At 43.6% G+C, this 21,535-nt stretch overlaps 1 protein-coding gene across 5 annotated transcripts in view; it reads left to right on the top strand.

Annotated features, from left to right (window-relative positions):
• Akap7 (A-kinase anchoring protein 7) overlaps window positions 1–21,535 on the top strand; it is a 128,761-nt gene that overhangs the window by 87,308 nt on the left and 19,918 nt on the right. Inside the window, exon 1 of one of the 5 annotated variants that reach the window (XM_021221367.2) lies at window positions 11,650–11,860. The exons of the other annotated variants lie outside the window; for them this stretch is intronic. Within the exon in view, the coding sequence (XP_021077026.1) occupies window positions 11,812–11,860 (49 nt within the window). The 5' untranslated portion in view covers window positions 11,650–11,811. Of the gene's footprint in view, window positions 1–11,649; window positions 11,861–21,535 lie in introns of those variants that run through there. 5 annotated transcript variants of the gene reach the window in all.

Here is a 21,535-nt window from a genome sequence, read left to right as displayed (position 1 = left end):
ACTATGGTACTGATAATTGACAGACTATGGTACTGATAATTGACAGACTATGGTACTGACAGGTGTTTTTTTAAAAAAATAAAAACACAGACTTGTCATAGTTTGTACAATTGGCACTGCAGATTCTGAAGTAGAATTTGGGAACCCAGCTCTGGTGGGGTGAGTCAGAGGGCAAGGATGCTTGCTGCTGCGCCCGCCCGCCATTCATCTCTCACTTTGACCCATGCTCCAGCTACAAGAGAGGGTGAGAAGAATGCTGGAAATCTCAACTCTGTTACCACACGTGTGCCAACGTCCTAAACTTAAAGTATTTCCCCCAGTTTTTAACAGGAAATCATGTGCATAGGAGTGGAGATTGTCGCGTGTGACAATGAACTGTCTTCCTGGTTTGGTTTTTATCTGTCACGTCGTCATATAAAATGTAGAAAACCCTGCTCTGTGGTGTGTGAAGCGAAGGCCACACACATCCAGATCACGCAGGGAAGGAGGTTTTACCTGTAGATGCTCTGGGAAGGCATCATCACCATCAGGACAGAGATCAGATCCAACAGCCCAGCCTCTAACCTCTGTTCCCGGCCGGTCCACACGCCAAGCCTGTCTAGTGAGAGGGGGTGACGGTACTGGGGGTGAGTTTTCCATGTCATATGATGCAGTTGTGCTGAAACCTGGAAGGTGTCGGTTAACTCAATGGATTTACAAGCTCACGTAGGGGACAAAGATCCACTGGAGGACCAAGAGAGAGGAAAGGACCTGTATGTAAAGGACGAGAAGTTCATTGTGACCTAACTTGAAGACATCACAACGTGTCAGGCTCGAGTACCGACAGCAGAAAGGACTCTTCACAGCTCTCTGGAATTCAGTAAATATCTATAAGCATAACCCCATATAAAACTCCGTGGAAGGAGAAACTGTTAAAAACTTTGAATCTCACAAAGAACCCTTAAGGTAAAGCATTTCAAAGCCTGCTGCAATTACTGGGTCTAAGAAGTCGTGGATTTTGGCTTTCAGAATTATGGCCAATATTATTTCGATAGAGTAGTTTTAATGGTACTTGCGACACTGTATTCAAATATAAACTAGTTTAATTTTCTGTCTTACTTTTTCCCCATCTCCCCACTTCACTTCCATTTGAAAGTTCCGAGGTAAAAATGTAACCACTGCAAAAATACATCAGTCTCTCAGGGACACAGCTGTATCTAGAAAGTAACCATCTTATAAAACCTAGACTCTGTAATCTAACACTGTTTTGTGATGGAGGTAAGTGGGGAAGTTTTTGTTTCTCTTGCAGAGGCCAATGGGGAAATGATTAAGAACCTTTCCCATTTTAGGCTGACTACGGTGACTCCATCTTAAGCAGTTAGGATGGAGATCAGGCTGCCATCCCAGGGAGCTGCATTCCATTTCTTGTTTGACAGCTTCAGTTAACTGGACATTTTTGTTTGTTTGTTTAAAAGTATCACATAGTTTAATGACAACACAATGCGAGATACTTGATTATTTCCTTTGTAACATAAATTGGTTGACTATAGTTTACCATCTGCATGGTATATTATGTAAATGGAAAAGAAGGATCTATTTACTACTGTGCTGTGATAAAAAGAAGAAAACCAAGACTCTTCTGGCTTGGCCACGCCTCACATGACCTTATTTAACAAGTACAATATTGTTAAAAAAGTTGAGCTTTTGATATGTTAAATATTATATATTAGTTGATAGCCATTCCTTTTTAAACTCGGTTTTCATATACTTTTTTGATAAAACATTTGTTTTCCAAGAAGAAATTTGAAATTTCATTTTTTCATGCCCCTTACCTGGATGAAGAGCAACCTAACATTGGAATTCTTGGGTCATTTCTTTATATTTGTCTGAGTCAGACAAAGCCTTAAGATATGTAACTGAGAAGATTAATCCTGGAGTGGCTCACAATATTCTAACTGGCCTATCAAATGTTAATCTGGATGCTGGCACAAAGCGGCAGTTGTGGTCTAGGCTAGTCTGAAAATCCATCCATCTGCCGGTGTGAGGTCTCACCTTGTGCTTTATTAGACATCTTGGGAGGCGTGGATTAAAGAGGCAGTGCTAAGTGGCAAATCTCTTCTGACAAAATCAGCTGTTTGACTAGGGTGCAGCGGTGATAGATCACCTTGTGAGTCATTTGGGGAGCCTTCAATTTGAAGTGTATTTTCAAAAAGTTAAAATATTGAACTGCCAGTTTTAAAAAGAAAAAGTTATGAATAAAATTCTGTACAGGGGAGTTGGTTTTCTTTGTGTAGCCACTGATAGGGCAGTCGTTCTCCATGGGGTGGCAGTGTGTCCAAGAGCATCTGGGCAGTACAAATTGTACTTGGTGCTCTTAAAACAAGGAAACCAAGAGGATACAAGTTGCGTGGGAGTAGGCTGGTGAGTGTGATTAAAGTACGTTTATGAAATTCTCAAAGAACTAAAAATAAAAACAATGCAGGGAATTATATAACTGCCAGGAGATAAAGCTAAAATCCAGCATTTAATCATGAACTCACATCCATTGTAGTCATGTGCGCTGGACACACCCAAGATGGGTCCTATCAACAGTCAGTCAAGGAAAGGGGGAGGGGCTCCCGGGCGCTAACCCACCTCTGCACTCCTGGCTTTTCATATGTCCTGGAGAGGGAGAATCACCATCTATAGTTGTGTACCCTATCACTGTATTCTGAGCCCACCAGGCTCCCATGGATGGCTGTAAACCACAGGCACATGGATGGCCCTGGTTAACCTTGAGTCATACAATGAAATAGATATACGTGAGTGCTAGAGAGAGACTTATGGGGAGGTGGGAGGGGGAGGGGGTCTGTATGCAAGGCATGCATATGTGAAATTGGAAAGAAAGTAAAATAAATGTTTAAAAAAATAGGAAATGAATATGAGGGTATCCTGTTGCCAGTAGTCAGTCTAGCTAATCCATCACACTACCATGCTGTCTATGATAAAAGTTTCACTATCCCAACTACGACTTAATAATATTTTCTAAATGCTCGGCATATAGTTCTGACATGTGGTGTTACATATGTGTGTATAAGTTTGGAGTACTTACTACAAACATATTCTTACTTTTCTAATAACAGAGCACCTGCTTTTATATGTATTATTAAATTACCATTAAAGACTTGCATTATTCCTGAGCCTCCGTTAGATTGGTTCATGATCAGAACTGCATTTCAAAAGCAAGGATGCACATGTAGGTTTCTGTAATGTTTGATATGGCATATATGTATCTATGCCATAAGTATAGGTTGCGAAGCTGCTTGCTCATATCCAGACAAAGCTTTCAGATCTGTAACCGAGAACATTAGTCCTGGGGTGGCTCGCAGTATTTTAACTGGCCTGTCAGATGATCAGGTGGCTGCCTCAGTTGCTCACTAAATATTTTGAGCAGAGTAGTCTTCTAAACTCTGAGCTAGCAGACTCAGCTAGATCAGCTGCCGAACAGACCCCAAGAATCTTCCTGTTTCTGTCTCCCCACTGCTGGGATTACAGTTGAGTGCCACCATATCCAGCTTTTGTATATGGGTGCTGGGGATTGAGTTCAGGTCTTCATGTTTCTGCTGCAAACACTTCTAAAGAGTTCCATGTCCCCAGGCCCCCTTACTTCCCTTTTTTTATTCCATCAAGGCTCCTAGCCTGTGGGATGGTGTTCTTTCAGGGTGGGTCTTTTTTCCCCAGCCAATCCCCTCCGGACACACCCATCAGAGAGGACACACCCATCAGAGATACACAGAAGTACGTCTCTCTCTAAATATTCTAAATCAGTGCCAACCAATGGGCTGTGACAGCTTTGGGTCACTTTGTTCCAATAAAAATACACCCTACATATTAGAAATTTGCATTATGATTCCCAACAGTAGCAAAATTGCAGTTATGAAGTAGCAATGGAAAAAGTTTTATGGTTGGGTGTCATCACAGCATGAGGGACTGTATTAAAGGGTCAAAGCATTATAAATCCAGTCGACAAAGACAAGCAACTATCATGATGCCTGTGAGTGCATAGTGTATATACAGACATAGATGAAGATGGTTTAGTTGTGTTAGCTGTGATAAAGTTGACAAATGTATATATTATTCAAAATAATCTGGTAATGAAAGGAGATCATAGGAGACACAGTTGTCATACACAGTCAGTTCTTCTCCACATTAGTGAGGGGTGGAAGAACTGGGGCTAGAAGAGAGAGAGAGAGAGAGAGAGAGAGAGAGAGAGAGAGAGAGAGAGAGAGATCACATTAGCGAGAGAGCAGAGTGCAGAGCTGAAAACCCAGTGAGCGAGGTAAACTCAGGCCCTTTTCTCATTGTGTTGCTGCTTCCCACGTCCACAGCTTTGTGCACAGCCCTTGACCCCAAGCCATCTATAAAATGAGGACAGTAGTTGTGATCTCCTGCATCTCCTGTGGATGCTGAATGAGGTCATACAGACGCTGTTAACATCAGGCCTGACTATGCTGTGCTCATTATAATTGCTGCCTTGTGACCGATTGTGTGGCTTTCCTGAGCCCAGGTGAGGACTTAAGGAAAGGTTAGTAAAAGAAAAAGAAAATGCTGGGGTTTTTGTTTGTTTGTTTGTTTGTTTTTAGTCTGTATTGGGAATACAGGCAACAAGAATTCAGATTCTTAGGAGGGTCAAGGCACTCAGTGTACTGAAGAATTTGTAAACTGTCCTTACTGGCCGTCTTTTCCAATGGGAGAGAGTACCCTGAGATCTGGCGTTGAGCCTGATGTCTGGGTAACCTATGCAGTTCCTTCAGTGGGTGGGTCCATACTTCAGCTATTTTGTGCAAAATTGCAGCTTTTGTTATAGCCAGATTGTTATTACTGCTCGTCTGATTAAATGGTAAGGAAGTAAAATTTTCATCTTCCAACTCCATATGAAAATCCAGTTGCCGTTCTCTTTTCTTGTATCAAGTCCTTAATCCAGGAATGGCGTGAAGTGCAACAGTAGCGAGCAAAGGGCTGTAGTTATCACAGAATTGTGTTCAGGGTTAGTTCATTCATTCTGCCTGTGTTATTGGTTCATTCACAGCTCCCTGTAGGCAGCTGAAACATTGTTAACTATTGTGTACATAAAGGCTTCTCCTTTACTTTAGAACAACATCATGGGTCTAGTTTGGATTGCTACAATGTATCATTCAGTTTATTAAGCAGATAATTTTGAATCTGGTAAGTGGCAGACATTATGCTGTGCATTGACCATCAAAGGTGGGCCAGCAGGAACCTCTCTCTTGGGTTGCCTTTGTAGTGGGAGGTCAAGCAAACAGTCAATTACAATTTAAGGTGGCAATGGCTGTACTGGACTCACTCAATGGGAGCCAAGCAAGGATACTAGCCTACAGTATACGTCATGCCTTTCCTTTGTTTTCAAAGAAGCTTTTAACATCCAAACACTTCGCTTACCCGTGAGTAAGTAACATGTGTCGGTTTTTGGGATTGTGTTGTTAATATCCCCAAAGGACAGACTATAGAAAGCATGGCTGGACAGTTTATGTAGATGATGGATCTTGGTGAAGTCACTGAAAGGCAGGGATCCTCCCTTGGCAATGTTGGGTTTTCTTGCTCTTCTGGGTCTATAGCTGAAAATAGAGGGCTCGCCCTCTTTTGGACCCTGCGTTCTCATCTGCTCTGATTGGTTGAACTTCCCCTGTGCCTCCTGTATGAGCACGTGGAATGTGTTCATTGTGGTGACTGGTGTGTGGCAAGCTGGAAATGCTGAGTATCAGACCCCCTTGTCACCACCGTTAGCCGTCTGCCCGTGCTCTTTGCCCTCTGAGCAGGGAGGTGAGTCTCCCATGTAACTTACTTCTCAGCACAGGAAAGGGCTTTGGCTACACGTGTTGTTTAAAGCTGGGCAGCATTTGCATGGAAGAACAGACCGATAGTAACCATGGGGAGGCATTTGAGAACTGGCATCAAGCAGCACTTCATTAGATGAGATCTTAGTTACCCGTTGTGGATGAATTGGTAAAGAATGAGCTGGGCTGGGGAGGCTCCTATCTACAGCCCCATCACCTGGGAAGCTAAGGCAGGATTGCTGTGAATTGTGGCTACCCTGCACTATAGAGTGAGACTTTGTTTCAAAACCACAGCACAAAACCAAATAGAGACGTATTTTATATCCTATGTATCTCCGCCCTTCCCTTAACTCACATATGCTTTGGATGGCTCATTATATTTTTCTTCCGTATGCTTTATAGGAAAAAAGAAATCTCTTTCCAATTACATGCTAAAATTACACAGAGAATGGCAATTTACAACTACACATTTCTATAACTTTTAACTTACAAAAAGAAAGAAAGTACTGTAAAGGGAGGCAGGAAGTCTGCTGGGATCTGATTCAGTAGGAGTGACAAGCCAGTGAGGAGTCACACACTTCAGAGCCAGGTCTAAGCAGACAGACTGACAGGATCTCCTAAAGGGTGTGTATAGTATAGCCTTTCCTTCCCCTTACAGATGAGATAAGGACAGTGTTTGCATATCAGTATCCCAGGATGTCGCTTCTGAATCTTTTGTTTTAGCTACAGAAAGACTACGAAGATGCAGTAGTGTACCTTCTGGCTCTGCGCAACAGAATTGAATTTTCGCAACAACTATGAATTTGTTTTTCTTCTGTGAACATAGAGAAATCAGGCTTTGGGTGTAGCTCAGTTGGAAGAGTGCTTTCCCAGAAAAACCTCATGCTTCATTTCAGCACCAGGAGTGGGGACACACGCCCATGGACCAGCACATGGGAGGTGGATCCAGGAGGATCTAAAGCTCAGAATCATGGTTGGCTCTGTGGCTAGTGGAGGCCAGCTTTGTCTAGTGACCCGTCTCTAAACAAACAAACAAACATAAAGAAATAAAATACCGCGTTGGGTATGATTATCCTATTTCCTTCAGGTGCAATAATTTGTCTTTTTGAGATCTTAGTGCTTGTGATTTTTGTTCAATAACTTTATTAAGCATTTATGTGTATATGTACATGTTCATATATATCATGTGTGCATATGTGTGCAGGTGCATAGGCCTGTGTGTGTGTGGGTGTGTGTGTGTGTGTGTGTAGACCAGAGGTCAAGATAGGGTGTTATCCTCCCATTTTTTGAGACCAGGTCTCTCCCACTGTATCTGGAGCTTGCCAATTTCACCATACTAACTGGCAGCGAGCCCAAGGGACATCCTTTTCTCCGCCTTGTGGCACATGCTACCTTGCCCAGCTTTTGCGTCACACTGGGGGTTTGAACTCAGATCCTCATGCTTGCATTGCAAACACTTTGCTGACTGAGCCCTCCCTCTAGCTCGTCTAGGGCCTTAGCTTATGTTCCATCGGAGCTGTGGCATTTTTCTCTTAACAGTTTCTTTTGTGTGTCACCCACTGTATCACAGAATCTGCACGCGGTGCTCCTTGTTTTAAATGCATATCTGTTCCAGAATTTGGAGTGATAGAGCAGGTCTTTCCTCTCATCATGCTTTTTAGGCTTTAATGTCCTTTTTCTTATCACTATTTTGAATAAAGGACTCTTTTTATTTTCTTTCTTAAGTTTCCACAAGCTATTCAACTCGTTTTAATTTTTTAACCAATCAGCTGAAAGGCTGAGGGGCAGGAATTGATGACAACCACCACAACAATTTATATAGCTTTATAGTCACATTAAATAATTAATCAGATGGTTTTATGAAACCGGGTCTCTCCCTGTGCAGCCCAGGCTGGCTAAGAACTGGTGGACTCTCAGCCTCAGAGCTAAGCGCGGCGTGTGCAGGTGTTCACTGACAGCTCTGGCTTCAGAGTCAGGACAGAAAGATTTGCTCTTTATTTTGAGTAGGACTTTTTCTCAAAAGTGCTCTGAAGTCCACATATACCTGTGTGTGTGTGTGTCTGTGTGTGTGTGTGTGTGTGTGTGTGTGTAAATATATAATCAGTCACAAATAGAAAAAGATGAGCAGAGAGTGGTTGCATCATAGTTAGGCCTTATTTGTCTATTAGAGACACTACTGGACACAATACTTCAAATGACGTGTGCATAAGGCAGTTGCCACCCTTGTAGTATTGGTTTCATTCCTGCCATTTTTGACCATTATAAGAAAACCCTCAAATCCTAGAGGAGATATATAGTGCCCTAAGTACCACTTGCCTGCAGCCGGGCTCCCAAGAAAAGCAAGCAGAAAAGGTTAAGTTTTGTGTTTATATCAACGCTCTCAAGCTGTGTGTGCCAGACACGCCTCCTCACTGGGGTCAACCTCTCTCAGTTTTATTTTTAAGATCGTCCTCACTGTGTAGCCCAGGCTGACCCTCAGCCTCCTCAGTGTGAGGTTGACCTTTTAAGACTCTTCTGGTCATAGTATACCTCCATGTATTGCTAACGTGAGTGTGCCATTCCTCCCTAAAGCACAGAGCCCTGGGAAATGAGTGGCAGAGGTTGTTGTTCTCCTGCAGGGCAGCTCCTTTTGGGCATGTGCGGGTACACACTTGCTCCTGACTGAGTCCTCTCTCCATGAGTGGGAGGCAGCATCTCTAAGCGTCATCTCCAAAGGGACCTGTCTGTAGGCCGCCTGTCTTCAAATGTGATCATATCATGGTAGCAGCGTTAATAAGGCCTGTGGTAGTGAAACGTGGTGAACAGAGTCAAGATTTTAAGTGTGCTACCCTGAGGACTGGCTACAATTCATTTCTGTACATACAGCGTAATTTCATACATTTTGCCTAAAGAGCCAGACAAGTTGGTTCCGTGCCCCACCCCAGCTTTTCCCCACCTTACTTTTCTGAGCTTAAATTGGAGATTTTGGGCTAGCTCATACTTCCTGGAGCTGTTTTAGGGATCAAATAGATAAGTAAAATATTCTACCGAGTGTTGCGAGCGCCCAGCGTCTAGGCAGTACTTCGAGTGTTAGATTCTTAAGCACCTGCCTTAAGTTTCTCCGTGGTTTTCTATCTTTTTTTATTTGTGGTTTATCCACCATTGCTTTTTACCAGTTTAGCTTTTGGTTTGTTGAGATGGCGTCCACCTATGTTGCCCGGGCTTCTTTAAATCCAAGATCCTCTTGCCTCAGCCTTTGAAGCACTCAGATCCTAGACCCAGCCGGCTTAGCTCACTCTGGGTGTCTGTGGCAATGCCAGGAAGGTTGTATAGCCCTTTCTAGAATATTCTACAGATACTGGTCCTTAGCTGTACACATATTTCCAGTGCTCAACTCACGGGACTTGGGAAGCAGCAGCCGGGGGGGGGAGGTTATTTAACAAAGTCGAGTTGGTGACATTCACCATAAGGCTGTCCCCCGCTGGATGGTGTTTTTTGAGTTAAGGGGGCCTTGTATTTGGAGATGGGGCTCAACCTGGCACACTGGCAGGACAGAGCACTGTCAGAGGAGTGGGCAGGATTGCCAGCTGATCCTACAACCTCTGAGGTACGTATAGACAGACGTTCTGTTCTCTTCTTCCTTTCTCCCCTGTGCTTTCTACGTGGCAATGACGTTTTAGAACTTGAAAATAAATTTACCAGTGAAGCTACCCAGATTCTGACAGGTTAATCTTTCATGGCTGTAAACACCCAACGGATCTTGAATTCAGACTTACAGTTTTATGATTCTAAAGGTCCTGTCAGGTCTGGGGAGATGACGCAGTTGTGAAAGTGCTTGCTGTGCACTATGAGGCTCGTAGTCTTAGAACGCAGCAGCACTAGCGGCTTACTCGTCATCAGAGGTCCAGGGGCTGAAGAGATAATTGAGTGGTAAAGATCACTGGCTGCTCTTCCAGAGGTCCTGAGTTCAATCCCCAGCAACCACACGGGGGCTCACAACCATCTACCTGTAATGGGATCGGATGGCCTCTTCTGGCATGTAGGTACACATGCAATTAAAATAAAAAGAGCTTCCTATATAGTACAACTTTAAAGAGTGTTTGATAATTACACACAACATCTTGTTTCTTAGTTTAAAGTTTTGCCTCATGCATTGAAGAACCTGAAAGGAAACAGTGGGATAGTTTAAATAGGCCAGTAAGCTGTGAACTGACAGCCTGGTTCTGACAGGGAAATATGACTTAAAGAATAGCACTGTTCATTATATATAATATAATATAATATAATATAATATAATATTACATGTAACCAACAGAGGGCTCCATAAAATACAGGCAAAACTAACTATTATATTTTTTGTTTAAAATACTCCAAAAAAGGGAAATCCACTTAAGGATATGTAATGTTTCAAATATTTTAATTATGTAGAGAGACCTAGGAATTTCACTTATTAAATGTGTGCTCTTATTGCATAGACCTTTACAGTATTTCTAATCTTGCAAATTAGAAATACTTGAAGTATATATTAATATACCCTGTGAGCCATAGAAATAGCTTATATCACTTGATATACTCTAAAAGTTCCCAAGATGTGTATAAAACTTAGGAGCATCAAAATTCTGGCCTAGCATAGTGGTTGACATCTCCAGTCCCAGCTACTAGAGTGGCTGAAGCAGGAGGACCACTGGTTTAACTCACCTGGGCTGCAGAGTTCAGGACCTAACTGTCTAATAGAGAGGCCCTGTTACTCCCTTCAAAGGAGAGGGGCGGGGTAGAGACACAGGGCTTGCCTAGCACCACTCAAGCCAGTCACCAGTATTGTTAACTTCTGTATGAAAAGGCTATTGAAATTATATTCTACTGCAGGCCAGCTTTTTGTTTTCAGCACAACATCTAGAATCTGTAAGATTGATGAATTTCTTTTTCTGGTCTGTGTGCTATGTTCAAATCCACTGGGAATTTCCCATCTTATTTCCCTTTCACTGCAGTGACTGGCAGATTGACTGATGTGTGGGGCTCACTAGGTCACATGGAAGAGAAGGAAGAAGCTGAATGGGGCCCCTGGCACTAAGCAGGCTTTAGTTCCTATAGTGTCAACATACATGGCCACACCCCGAATCAAACCACAGCTTTTAAACAACTCCAGGAAGCCTGTTATGTTCTCATGAATCTCAGATGATATCATGAGTCTTGAAATGAGTAGTTCTGCTGCCCTTGAATTTGGCAGTCACCTTGTGGCTTCTGTCAGAATGATCCCCTTATCCCTGATCTAGTGCTCTGCGTTATGTCTAGATCCGTGGTTATTTCCTATGCCACTAAGATGTTGGATGCTACAATTTCAAATGTCATTATGTTGACTAATGATTTAATAAGAGAACGAGGGAATATTAAAAAAAAAAAAAGATCCGAACTTATGGAAGATATGTGTAAAGTGTAGGTAAAGGTGATTCCAGCCTCCCCCACCCCATTTCTTTTGTTTTACAGTTTGTTGGGTATTTAATGGCACTTGAGACAAGTAGAATTTATTGAAAGAAGTGGAATTTATAACGTTCTGCTGTGCCGTGTTCTCTGTACATAAGGCGACAAACAAAAGTATGTTGGGCAGCTCTTCCTTTTTAAATAACAGAGATAAACGATGGCTTTAAAAAAAAAATTCTGGTTTGAATTTCCGTGTAATTCCGTGTAATTGCTGCATTGGTCTGTGTGGGTAAAGACCCAGGTTATCTCCTTTACCTTCTTAAAGACACACGCTGACTGACACGTGGTCCTCATCTCTGGCCGGTTAGGGCTCGGGTGCTGGGAGAATTGGGCGAGCATATGGCCACTTCCCTTGCCAGTGCGTCCCGGAGCAGTCGCTGGAACTGGAGGGCCAGGAGGAGGAGCCTTTTCGTGAGGCTGTGAGCTCCCTTCCCTTTCTCTCGGCGCTGCTGCGCTAAGCTCCGGGCTGCAGGCGGCAGCCAAGCAGACCTTGGTGTAGCCGCAGCCTCCCGGTGGGGTGCCCGTCAGGAGCACCGGGACCATGGGCCAGCTCTGCTGCTTCCCTTTCGCCAGAGACGAGGGCAAAATCTGTAAGTAAGGCGCGGAAGCCATGGTGCTTGACTCTACTGTGGAGGTTGCCTTAGGGTTAGCTTTGGGCTTCCCCGCTGGGAATCAGCAGAAAGGAACAGAGCTGTGATTCCCAACTGTGCATCTAATGCAAGTGTGAAAGTCAGTGATAGGTCGACACCAGACACTCGGTTCTGATTGTCCTCTGCTGATATTCTATGGCACTATCTAGCTCAGAGTTAGTTGTGAGTTTCTTTAAATCATTGCATTCGGTTCATCCGTTGTATAAACCGGAGCCCCTTCCTCGGAGCTGAAACTGGCAAGCTTTGGGAGCAACACCCAATCATTGCATGCAGGGGTGCTGTTGGTTCCGAAATGAGGCTGACTGGATGTTTGCAGATACTTTCACGTGTCCTGTGTCCTCTGCTTTGTTCTTGCGGGAGGGTTCAGGTATAACCATAAAGCCACACCAAATGAGTGCTGCTTCTTCGCCTCTCAGCAAAAGCTGGGTGAAGAAGACTCTAAATATCGCGTACTATTTTTGAGCAAATATTGGGCAGATGCTGCACCTGTTTCTGGACCATAAAGAGTTCAAGTGGAGGTGTGTGCATCTAAAGACACCCCCCCCCCCCCGAGCTTGCATGCATTGACTTAACCTTGTAGCTCCTGTGTAGGCTGCTGGCTTCAGAATTAGTGTGAACGAGCTGTCTTAGGCTCCTTACTCTGAAACAGGGAATTTTTTTTACTTCCCTTCAGACGAAATCTTTCCAGTCATGCCTCTGAATTTGCCGTCATATATCTGTCATACCAGTGTGTGATTCTCACTTAAGCGGGTTCACAGAATTTAATATCTAGCTCAGATACTCCAAGATCCCCAATCTGGGTTTTGTTTCCTGATGTTTGTTCCTCGGGAACCGAGCAGGGCAGGTTTAAGAAGTGGTTATTCTAATGCCCATTACTCCCTTGGGAATCCAGTCAGTTTTCCTAAGAAATCTAGTAGGGCTTTGGAATAAACACTGACGGACTTTGGAACATTCAGCTCTTAACAAGAGTCAATAAATGTCTGTAAACCTGCCTTATGAAAGTGACACTGTGCATCGTGACAGACCTGCTCTTATAACCCGAGGCACACCACCCACTTTCTAAGATCAAGCATAATCGATCACCGGGCAGTTGGGCGCTTTCTGGATGTGTCAGAACAACTTATCTGTAGTTCTGGAGATCTGGGCGCATGGATTCACTTTCTGGAGGCCACCCCTATCTGAAAAGCCTTGGTGTAGACAGATGCAAGGACAGGAGTTCTGACCTTAGCCCTGTCTCTGTCCCCTGTCCCTCTGTGTGGGCTTTCCCTGCATGGTTTTCTTTTGGCGTTGACTGTGAGCTGCCTTCTTGGCTCTGCAGAAGTCAAGTTCCCGTGCAGTGCAGTGAGGAGCTCGTGTTCTGCCTTTGTCATCTGGGACCGCTGCAGGGGGAAACCTTGCATTTCTAGACACAGTGCCTCTAATTTTGGTTTATGGGGAGTTCTCTGTAATGCTCTTTGGGTTCTCTTTCTCAAAATTTAACTTTCTCAAAGGTAAAGGACAATAGCACGCTGTGTCTGAAGGAATCACCCAGCCCAGGAATACAGCACCCATGCGTTCACCCTGCTCCCTCTCCACACGAACTCCAGCCGACCCCTGGCTTGCACATTCCTTCCACACCATTCTTTCTCCTATCTCTGGTTTTGTTATGACTTCATCCCTGCCCCCATTTACACACCCCATGCACACACACATTCCTGTTGCAGTCCAAGCTGCCGATAGTGCTTGCTTAGTAAGACTTATCCAGTTAGGGGTGGGTGGGTGTTAAAAAGGTGGTAGAGATTTAATTACCTGGTATGTCTCAAGAAGAACATAAGTCAGCACTGACTGGACAGATCCAGTCTTTAAGTTGCATGGGTAATGTGTTTTTAAAAATCCACAAAAGACACGTGAGAGGGTACAGAATCATTTTTCTCCCGTCACTGTATTGTACAGTAACACCCAACGGTGCAGATGTGGTTCCTCGTTCCCAGGTACTTAGTAACCTTGTTAGCCTGCTTCAAGTCACCTACTCTTTGCGTATCTGCTAGGGACAGAGCACAAGAGCTTGTATCCGTGACCCAGCCTCCTAATTCTGTCACAAAGGGTCATGGCTCTGCACTGCTTTTCCAGAGGGTGGCTCAAATCAGAGAGAATCCAGTGGGATGTGGGTGAAAACTTATATTTGTGGGTATCATTCTCAAAACACAGGTGAGTTGGAAAAATCCATCTTCTGCAGTCCTACAGAGAGAGATTCAGCAAGGATAGATCCAGCGGGCCAAGTGGTAAGAGTCAAGTGGGACCTCCGCTCCTGCTGGCTTATCCTGCTTTGGCCCTTTGGTGGTGGTGGTGGTGGATGGAAGGGACTCTGATTTAATTGATTCGTTAGTGCTACTGTATTAATCTATTAATAGCAAACAGAACAATTCTATTATCAACCAATTCTAAAGGGCCCAAGTTCATGCTGAAAATGAACCGTGCGTACCTGGAATGTTGGGAGCTCACTGTGGCCTGGGCATCAGTTAACAAATGGAAGCAGCAAAGCTGTTTTGACTTGAATCCCAGTGCTTGAACAACCCCAGCCCCAAGTTTGATATTTTTAAATTTTGGACTAAAGTAAGTAGAATCCTGAAAATTGGTTGTTGATCTTTAAAATGAGATTTTTATATTCTGTATAGAATATTCCTGACACTAAGATTATATCTCACATGTCCTAGCAATACTGAGTGCTGTAGCTATTCATCAGTATAGCTCTTTCTCAATTCTTTCTAGACCTTTTCCCCTTTGTATTTCCTAGTTTTTAGTAGTCTGGAAGGAATGTCCATGAATAAAAGTGTCAAGGCAAAAGGTGCACTGAGCAACATTTAATACCTTACTAAGGAAGCCTCAGTGGAAATCTGGCAAATAGACACTTCTGTAACTAATTCCTCAACCTTCCTGATGGTGTCTTCCCAGTGAACACTTTCTTGTTCTGAAGCACGCTGTGTAAGAAGAACAGGTGAATGGTCACAGGAGGTATGAACTGCCTCTTGAGGCAGGTCACCTTTCACCGCAAGCGTGCATGCCTAGGATGGCATCCTCGTTAGGGGCGTTACAGGGGCACTGCATTACAGGGGCACTGGGCGTCAAAGCCATGTGTTGGCAGTTCAGTTACTGGCATTCTGTGATGCTGCTCTTCCGTTCTCTACTTTACACACGTGGGCTTTGTGGTTGTGTTTCATGTGTGTGCTCTGTCTTCACACGTGGCTGTCCGGTACCTTACGTTAAGAACATGCTGTGCATCCCTGTAACTGCAGCAGGCTCTGCACGTGGCGTTCCCCACTAGAGCCATGCTGTGAGTTCTTGTCAGTGAAGGGGACGGTACCGATTTCCCGTTAGGCTATGAACATGGCAGCGTTTGCCATGACGAAGGTTAAGAACGACTGTGGATGGTGGGGTGTGGCCGCAGAGATGGCTTAATGTTTAAGAGCACATACTGTTCTTTATTTTTATTGAAAATAGATCCTTTTTCACACACTATGTTATTGTGGCTTCCCCTCCCCCCCCCAACTCCTTTCACTTCCTCTTCACTTTCCCTCCCATCTGGTTCCATACCCTCCCTGTCTCTCATTCAAAAACAAATCACATCTAAGGAATGATAAAACAAAACAAAAACAAACATTTTGGAATAGGACAGAGCAAACAGAAGAAGGAACACAGACAGATGCAGAGACACACTCACTCACACACAGAGCAATCCTATAAAAGCACAAAAACGGGAGCCATATACACACAAGAGGACCTGTAAGGCTAAGGGAAATGCCCAGATACAAACAAACACATGGGAGCCTTCTGGAGGTAAGGGGCTGCAGATGCGACAGCCATCTACCTCTGTGTATGGGGCCAACCTTATGTGCAACTTGTTTTCTCAGTGAGACTCTCTTGGAGAAAACTAATTTTTAACTTGTAAGTGGTTATCAGTTGGAGATAGCTTTGGGGGGCCGTAGGAGAGCATGGGTCCCCTTCTCCCCTCAGCTTAGAACTGGGTGCAGTCCCTGTGCATGCTGCTGCAGTCTCTCTGAGTTCCTATACAGGCACATACTGTTCTTACCGAAGACCCCGGTTTGGGTCCCTGTCTCGACATTGGGTAGCTTCTAGCTGCCTGTAACTTCAGTTCCTGGAAATTTTAATAACTCTAGCCTCTGAAGGCACTGAACTTATGTACACATAACCAGCCATCTTACATACAGTTAAAAATAAATATATACATAACAACAATAAAAACCAATACCCCTAAACTCACAATACACACAAATAATAAGATAATAGTTCTTTAACCAACCAGTCAAAAACTGCTATGGGACTGGAGCGATGGCTCAGCAACTAAAAGCCCTTGCTTTTTTAGAGGATCAGAGTTTAAATCCTAGGACCCACACTCCAGTGACTCCAGTGCCCTCTTACAGCCTTTATGGGTACAAACACATGTGGCATACATGCACACAGACACAAAAGTATAAAAATATTTCTAAGAAGTATTATGATTTTCCCCCATTTTCCTCTTAGCACCAAAAGGCTAGGGGCTACAAGAATCAAGCAAAGATGCTTTTAAAAACCTTTCTTCCAAGTTGGGCATGGTGGTGCACACCTTTAATTCCAGCACTCTGGAGACAGACACAGGCTGATCTCTGAGTTCGAGGCCAGCCTGGTTTACAGAGTGAGTTCCAGGACAGCCAGGGCTACACAGAGAAATCCTGACTTGAAAAAACAAAATCAAACAAATGCAAACAAACACAATTTCTCTTCCTTCTCTGCTGCCTTCTCCTTCCTGTCCCTACCTCCACTTTGGCTTAACTCTTTGGATGCCCACCATCTGCCAGGTACTGTGCCAGGCTTATTTTCAAAGTGTTCATGAAGATCAATGATTAGATATATGCTCCTGGCTGCCCTGTTTCCGAGGGAGAGTTGTTGGCAGCCAGAGAGGTGGGGAATTTCTCAGTTACAGACCTCTGGGGTTTGGGGGCTGGAGCTGGCCGAAAGCCTGGGTCCCGGGCTACTCAATCTCTACTACCCCTTCTGAGCAGAGAAAGCAGCATTCAATGTGCAATTCAAGACTGTACAGTGCAGAAGATCTCTGTGCAATGTAGTGGTGTCCTCAGTCATGTGATACAATGTAAACCATTTAGCAGTAGTCAATACTGATTAGATTTTCCCATTGCTAAGTGATGTATACCCCAGAGGATTGTTTCTAAAATGGAAACATTAGAGCAAATGCCAACAGTTACTCTTCATGTTTCATCCCCCTGACTCTGTTAGTGATCACTGTGTCTCCTTTCAGTGTTGTTCACAGGACTTCTGAACATTGAGGGAAATGCTGGATAATTTTTTGTGGGAGTACTTTGGTTGTAGGATGGTATATCCAGTCCTTATGACTGCAATCGGCTGCTGTGACCACACACACACACACACACACACACACACACACACACACACACACGATATCCTCTTTCCTGGGCATATGACAAAACAGAGTTGGCTTTCTGATGTTATAAAGGAATTTTAATCCAAGGGATCACATCCAAAGGCCTTCTAAGCCTAAATGATCTGGCCAGAATGCAGCATGATCTGGCTGAAATACAGACATGCCCTTAGTATGCACCTTTAATCCCTAGCAATGAAGGTAAGGTTAGTGTGTAGAAGGAAGCAGCCATGTTTGAAAATGACATCTAATTGAAGGGCAGACAAAATGATGAATCAGAGAAAGATTTGACAGAATGAGTCAGAGATGGGATATGCCCAACTTTCATAGGAAAGAGAGTTTACTTAAGAGCAGAGAGAAAAAGAGGGAGAGAGGGAGGGAGGGAGGGAGGGAGGGAGGGAGAGAGAGAGAGAGAGAGAGAGAGAGAGAGAGAGAGAGGATGAAATTTGCAGAAAGAACAAGCTAGACACAGGTGAAGACAGAATGAGCCAAAGAATGAGAAGGAGCCAGAAGATTAGAGCCCAAATTAGTATGAGGTCAAGCAGAACATTTCAATCAGAACTGAGAGAAGCCAGACTGGATCAGTCAGCTTGGAAGATTGGATTGTGCAGAGGCAAGAACCTTCCAGGCCTAGGCCTGGGGTTAGTTAGACCAGAGAAGGACATGGGTATTTCTGAGTAGTATATTCGCAGAGTTTAGGTCTGGCTTTCGTATCATTCCATCATCTGACGAAATAAAAGCAAAATTTACATGACATATCGTGTTCTCCAGCAGTGTGCTGTGACCTAATATCCCCAGAAGAATTTCAGGTATTAGTTTAAATCTTGTAAAATCCTTTGAAGATGTGTGATAAACAATTTCCCATAGATCTGTTTAATTTTGTCCATTTTACCTAAAGCAAAGAGACTTTAAAAAGCTTCCAATTGCTCAGACAGTGGAGGTGTTTGAAGATATAGTGACCCAGTTTGTAATTTTGGTTTTGGAATTTACTGTTTAATTTTTACACTTTGTACCCCAATCTTAAATAGTATCTACATATCATGAAAATTAAATTTTAATCAAAATTTAGCTAATATTTATTATGTGCCTGCCTGCTAGACACTCTTCTTTAATATACTTGGTAAATATGATTTCTCTACAATAAACAAAGACTATGTTAACTGCACATAGTCTTAATTTGACACAGTGATGATTTTATTTTTAGCTTACCATAGAGGGGGAATTAGCACTTAGAATTTCAGCTCACCAGAGTGTCCTTCTTTTAGAAAATTCTCTACCTGTGTTCTTGAGGTGCTGTCTATCACAATATCTTGCTTCCTGCCCTGGGAGAAGTGTGTGGTTCACACATTGTCACACATTAGTCTTCTTAAGGTCCAACAGAGGGCCATACTGCAAATGAAGCCAGCACAGGTAATAGAAGAGTCTGGGGAGGGAGAAAGGCTACCTCTTCACTTCAGCCATGTGTAAGAACTTCTCCAGTCCATAAAGCAATACATAGTTGCCCTTTCTTTGCTTAACTGTATCTGGGTTAAACTTTTATCACCTGCAACCATAGACTTTGGACATTCTTCTATGGGACTTTCCGTGTTTATAGTAGGTGTGGATCTTGGCTTCTGCCAAACTGACTTAAACTATAGCTCTGCTTATACATGAACACATTCTCATTGTTGCAGAGAACTTACACTTAATGGGCTCATTATGTGCCACACCCCAGTGTATATTCTGGTAGAGATGTACTTCACTAGCCCAGTGAAGAGCAACACCTTGCTGACTTCTTAGAAACTTCATGCTGTATTTGATTGCAGTGAGATCTGGCCTTTCGTGAAAGATGTGTACAGGAAAGTTTTGTCTTCTGCTAACACTGCTGGGCTCTCCCCATCTAGAAAGCTCTGACGAGGTGTTGAGAGGACCCAGGAATGAGTAACGCATAGCTGTTACTGTTGGAGGTTTCGTTTTAAATTTACATGAGTTTTCAAAACAGAAGTCTGTTGGATTACAAGGTGTATTGTCCTTTCAGTAGTACAAGCTAACTCGAAGGGTCTGTCTTTCTAGCTGGTGATGCCACACCTGTGAGGCCATGCTCTTCCATGGTGCCACTAGCTTCCCATGATGCAATGCCCTTCCCGTGATGCAACACCTTTCCCATGATTCCACACTCTTCCCATGCCAGGAAGACTATAGAACCAAGTCAGGAAAGTCCAGTAAAAGAATGTTAATTGCCACTGTGGCAAGCATTTGTGCTAAGCTTCTCTCATTGGTGACATTTACAATTTGATATGAGCAAACACAGCTCCTACAATACACATTTTAGGAAATTAAGTGCCCCATGATGAACATTCATAATGTCAGAGTTTAAAGTTAACAGAGCTTAGAACTACTGAAATATAACTTTCAGTTGGGAAATGGTCATAGACAAAACCTGAATACAGTAAGTGTAGCTTACATTTAATTGTTGCGTTAACTGGGATGCGAATGCTAATTTTATGGTAAGCCATATAGAAGATATTTGAAACTTATAATTTCTTACTTCCAAATACTGTTTCCTCAACTTACTAATTTAGTTAAGGATATTTATAAACAAAATATGTGTGTATAGAAAAAAATGTAGTACCAGGAAAGAAGTGATGTATAAACGAGATGCTTGGGGGAGAAGGAAATAAGGTTCTCTCTACCCCACAAAGATGGCATTCCCTGGTGCTGCTGGCAAGGGAGGGAGGGCTCCAGGGAACCGAAGAGTCCAAGGTGCTTGCCTACCTGCCCCATAGCATCCACACCATGCTAATTGTGGTCAGAACTGTTGTTGGCATTTGCCATGGGAATGGCATCAAACTTTAATTGGATGTCTAACGTATGTCAGTTAGGGCAAAAATAAAAATGTCACACTTTCTAAGCGTTTTAAGTGTACAGCCAACATTAGCTATAAAGTCAGTGCTTGGGGGTTTTAGAAAGATATATTTTATGATTTCATTTAAACTGGCAAACGTATGATTTGTTAATCTGATACTTCGTGTCTAACTTCATTGTGGCCAAACCTTACTGAAAGCTCTGAATGTAACGTGTCCTAAGGGAGGTCAGGGTGGGGAGGAGACTGCGGACACACCCTAGGAGGCTAAAGGATTCCAACCACGGGCTGGGATGATATTTTCTTCATTTACATTTCAAATACTATCCTGAAAGTCCCCTATACCCTCCCCCTGCCCTGCTCCCCAACCCACCCACTCCTGCTTCCTAGCCCTGACATTCCCCTGTACTGGGGCATATAATCTTCCCAAGACCAAAGGCCTCTCTTCCCTTTGATGGCCCACTAGGCCATCCTCTGCTACATATGCAATTAGAGACACAGCTCTGGGGGTACTGGTTAGTTCATATTGTTGTTCCTCCTATAGGGTTGCAGACCCTTTAGCTCCTTGGGTACTTTCTCTAGCTCCTTCATTAGGGGGGGGGGTCCTGTGTTCCATCCAAGAGTTGGCATCCACTTCTGTATTTGTCAGGCACTGGCAGATCCTCTCAGGTGACAGCTATATCAGGCTCCTGTCAGCAAAATCTTGTTGGCATCTGCAATAGTGTCTGGGTTTGATGGTTGTTTATGAGATGGATCCCCAGGTAGGGCAGTCTCTGGATGGTCCTTCCTTCAGTCTCTGCTCTGAACTTGGTATTTTGTTCCCCTGTCTAAGAAGGATTGAAGTATCCACACTTTGGTCTTCCTTCTTCTTGAGTTTCAAATGGACTATTATTAATAGAGACATCCAAGTAGATTTTGTATTAGTAATGTACAATATGTTGTATGGTAGATTTTTTTCATATTATTATTATTTTATTAATTAACGTATTTACTTTATATCTGGATCATAGCTTCCCTTCCCTCCCCTCCACTCAGTCCCTCCCTCTCACCTCACTTCCTGTGATCTTCTGGTTCTTCTTTCTCTCCCCTCCCCTCCCCACCATCTTCCTGACTTCTCTTTCTCCTCAGAAAAGGGGAGGCCTCTCATGGATATCGACTCACCTTGACATACCAAGCTGCAGTCAGACTAGATGCATCTTCTCCTAGTATGGCTAGGCAAGGCAGCCCAGTTAGGGAAAGGGGATTAAAAGGCAGGTAATGGTCAGATACAGTTCCTCCTGCTCCTCCTCCTCCTGCTCCTGCTCCTGCTCCTGCTCCTCCTCCTCCTGCTCCTGCTCCTCCT

This window comes from Mus pahari, chromosome 21, assembly GCF_900095145.1.
Source record: "Mus pahari chromosome 21, PAHARI_EIJ_v1.1, whole genome shotgun sequence".
Taxonomy (NCBI): Eukaryota; Metazoa; Chordata; class Mammalia; order Rodentia; family Muridae; genus Mus; species Mus pahari.
The sequence above is the reverse complement of the archived record's forward strand: the minus strand, read 5'-3'. Positions and strand labels throughout refer to the sequence as shown.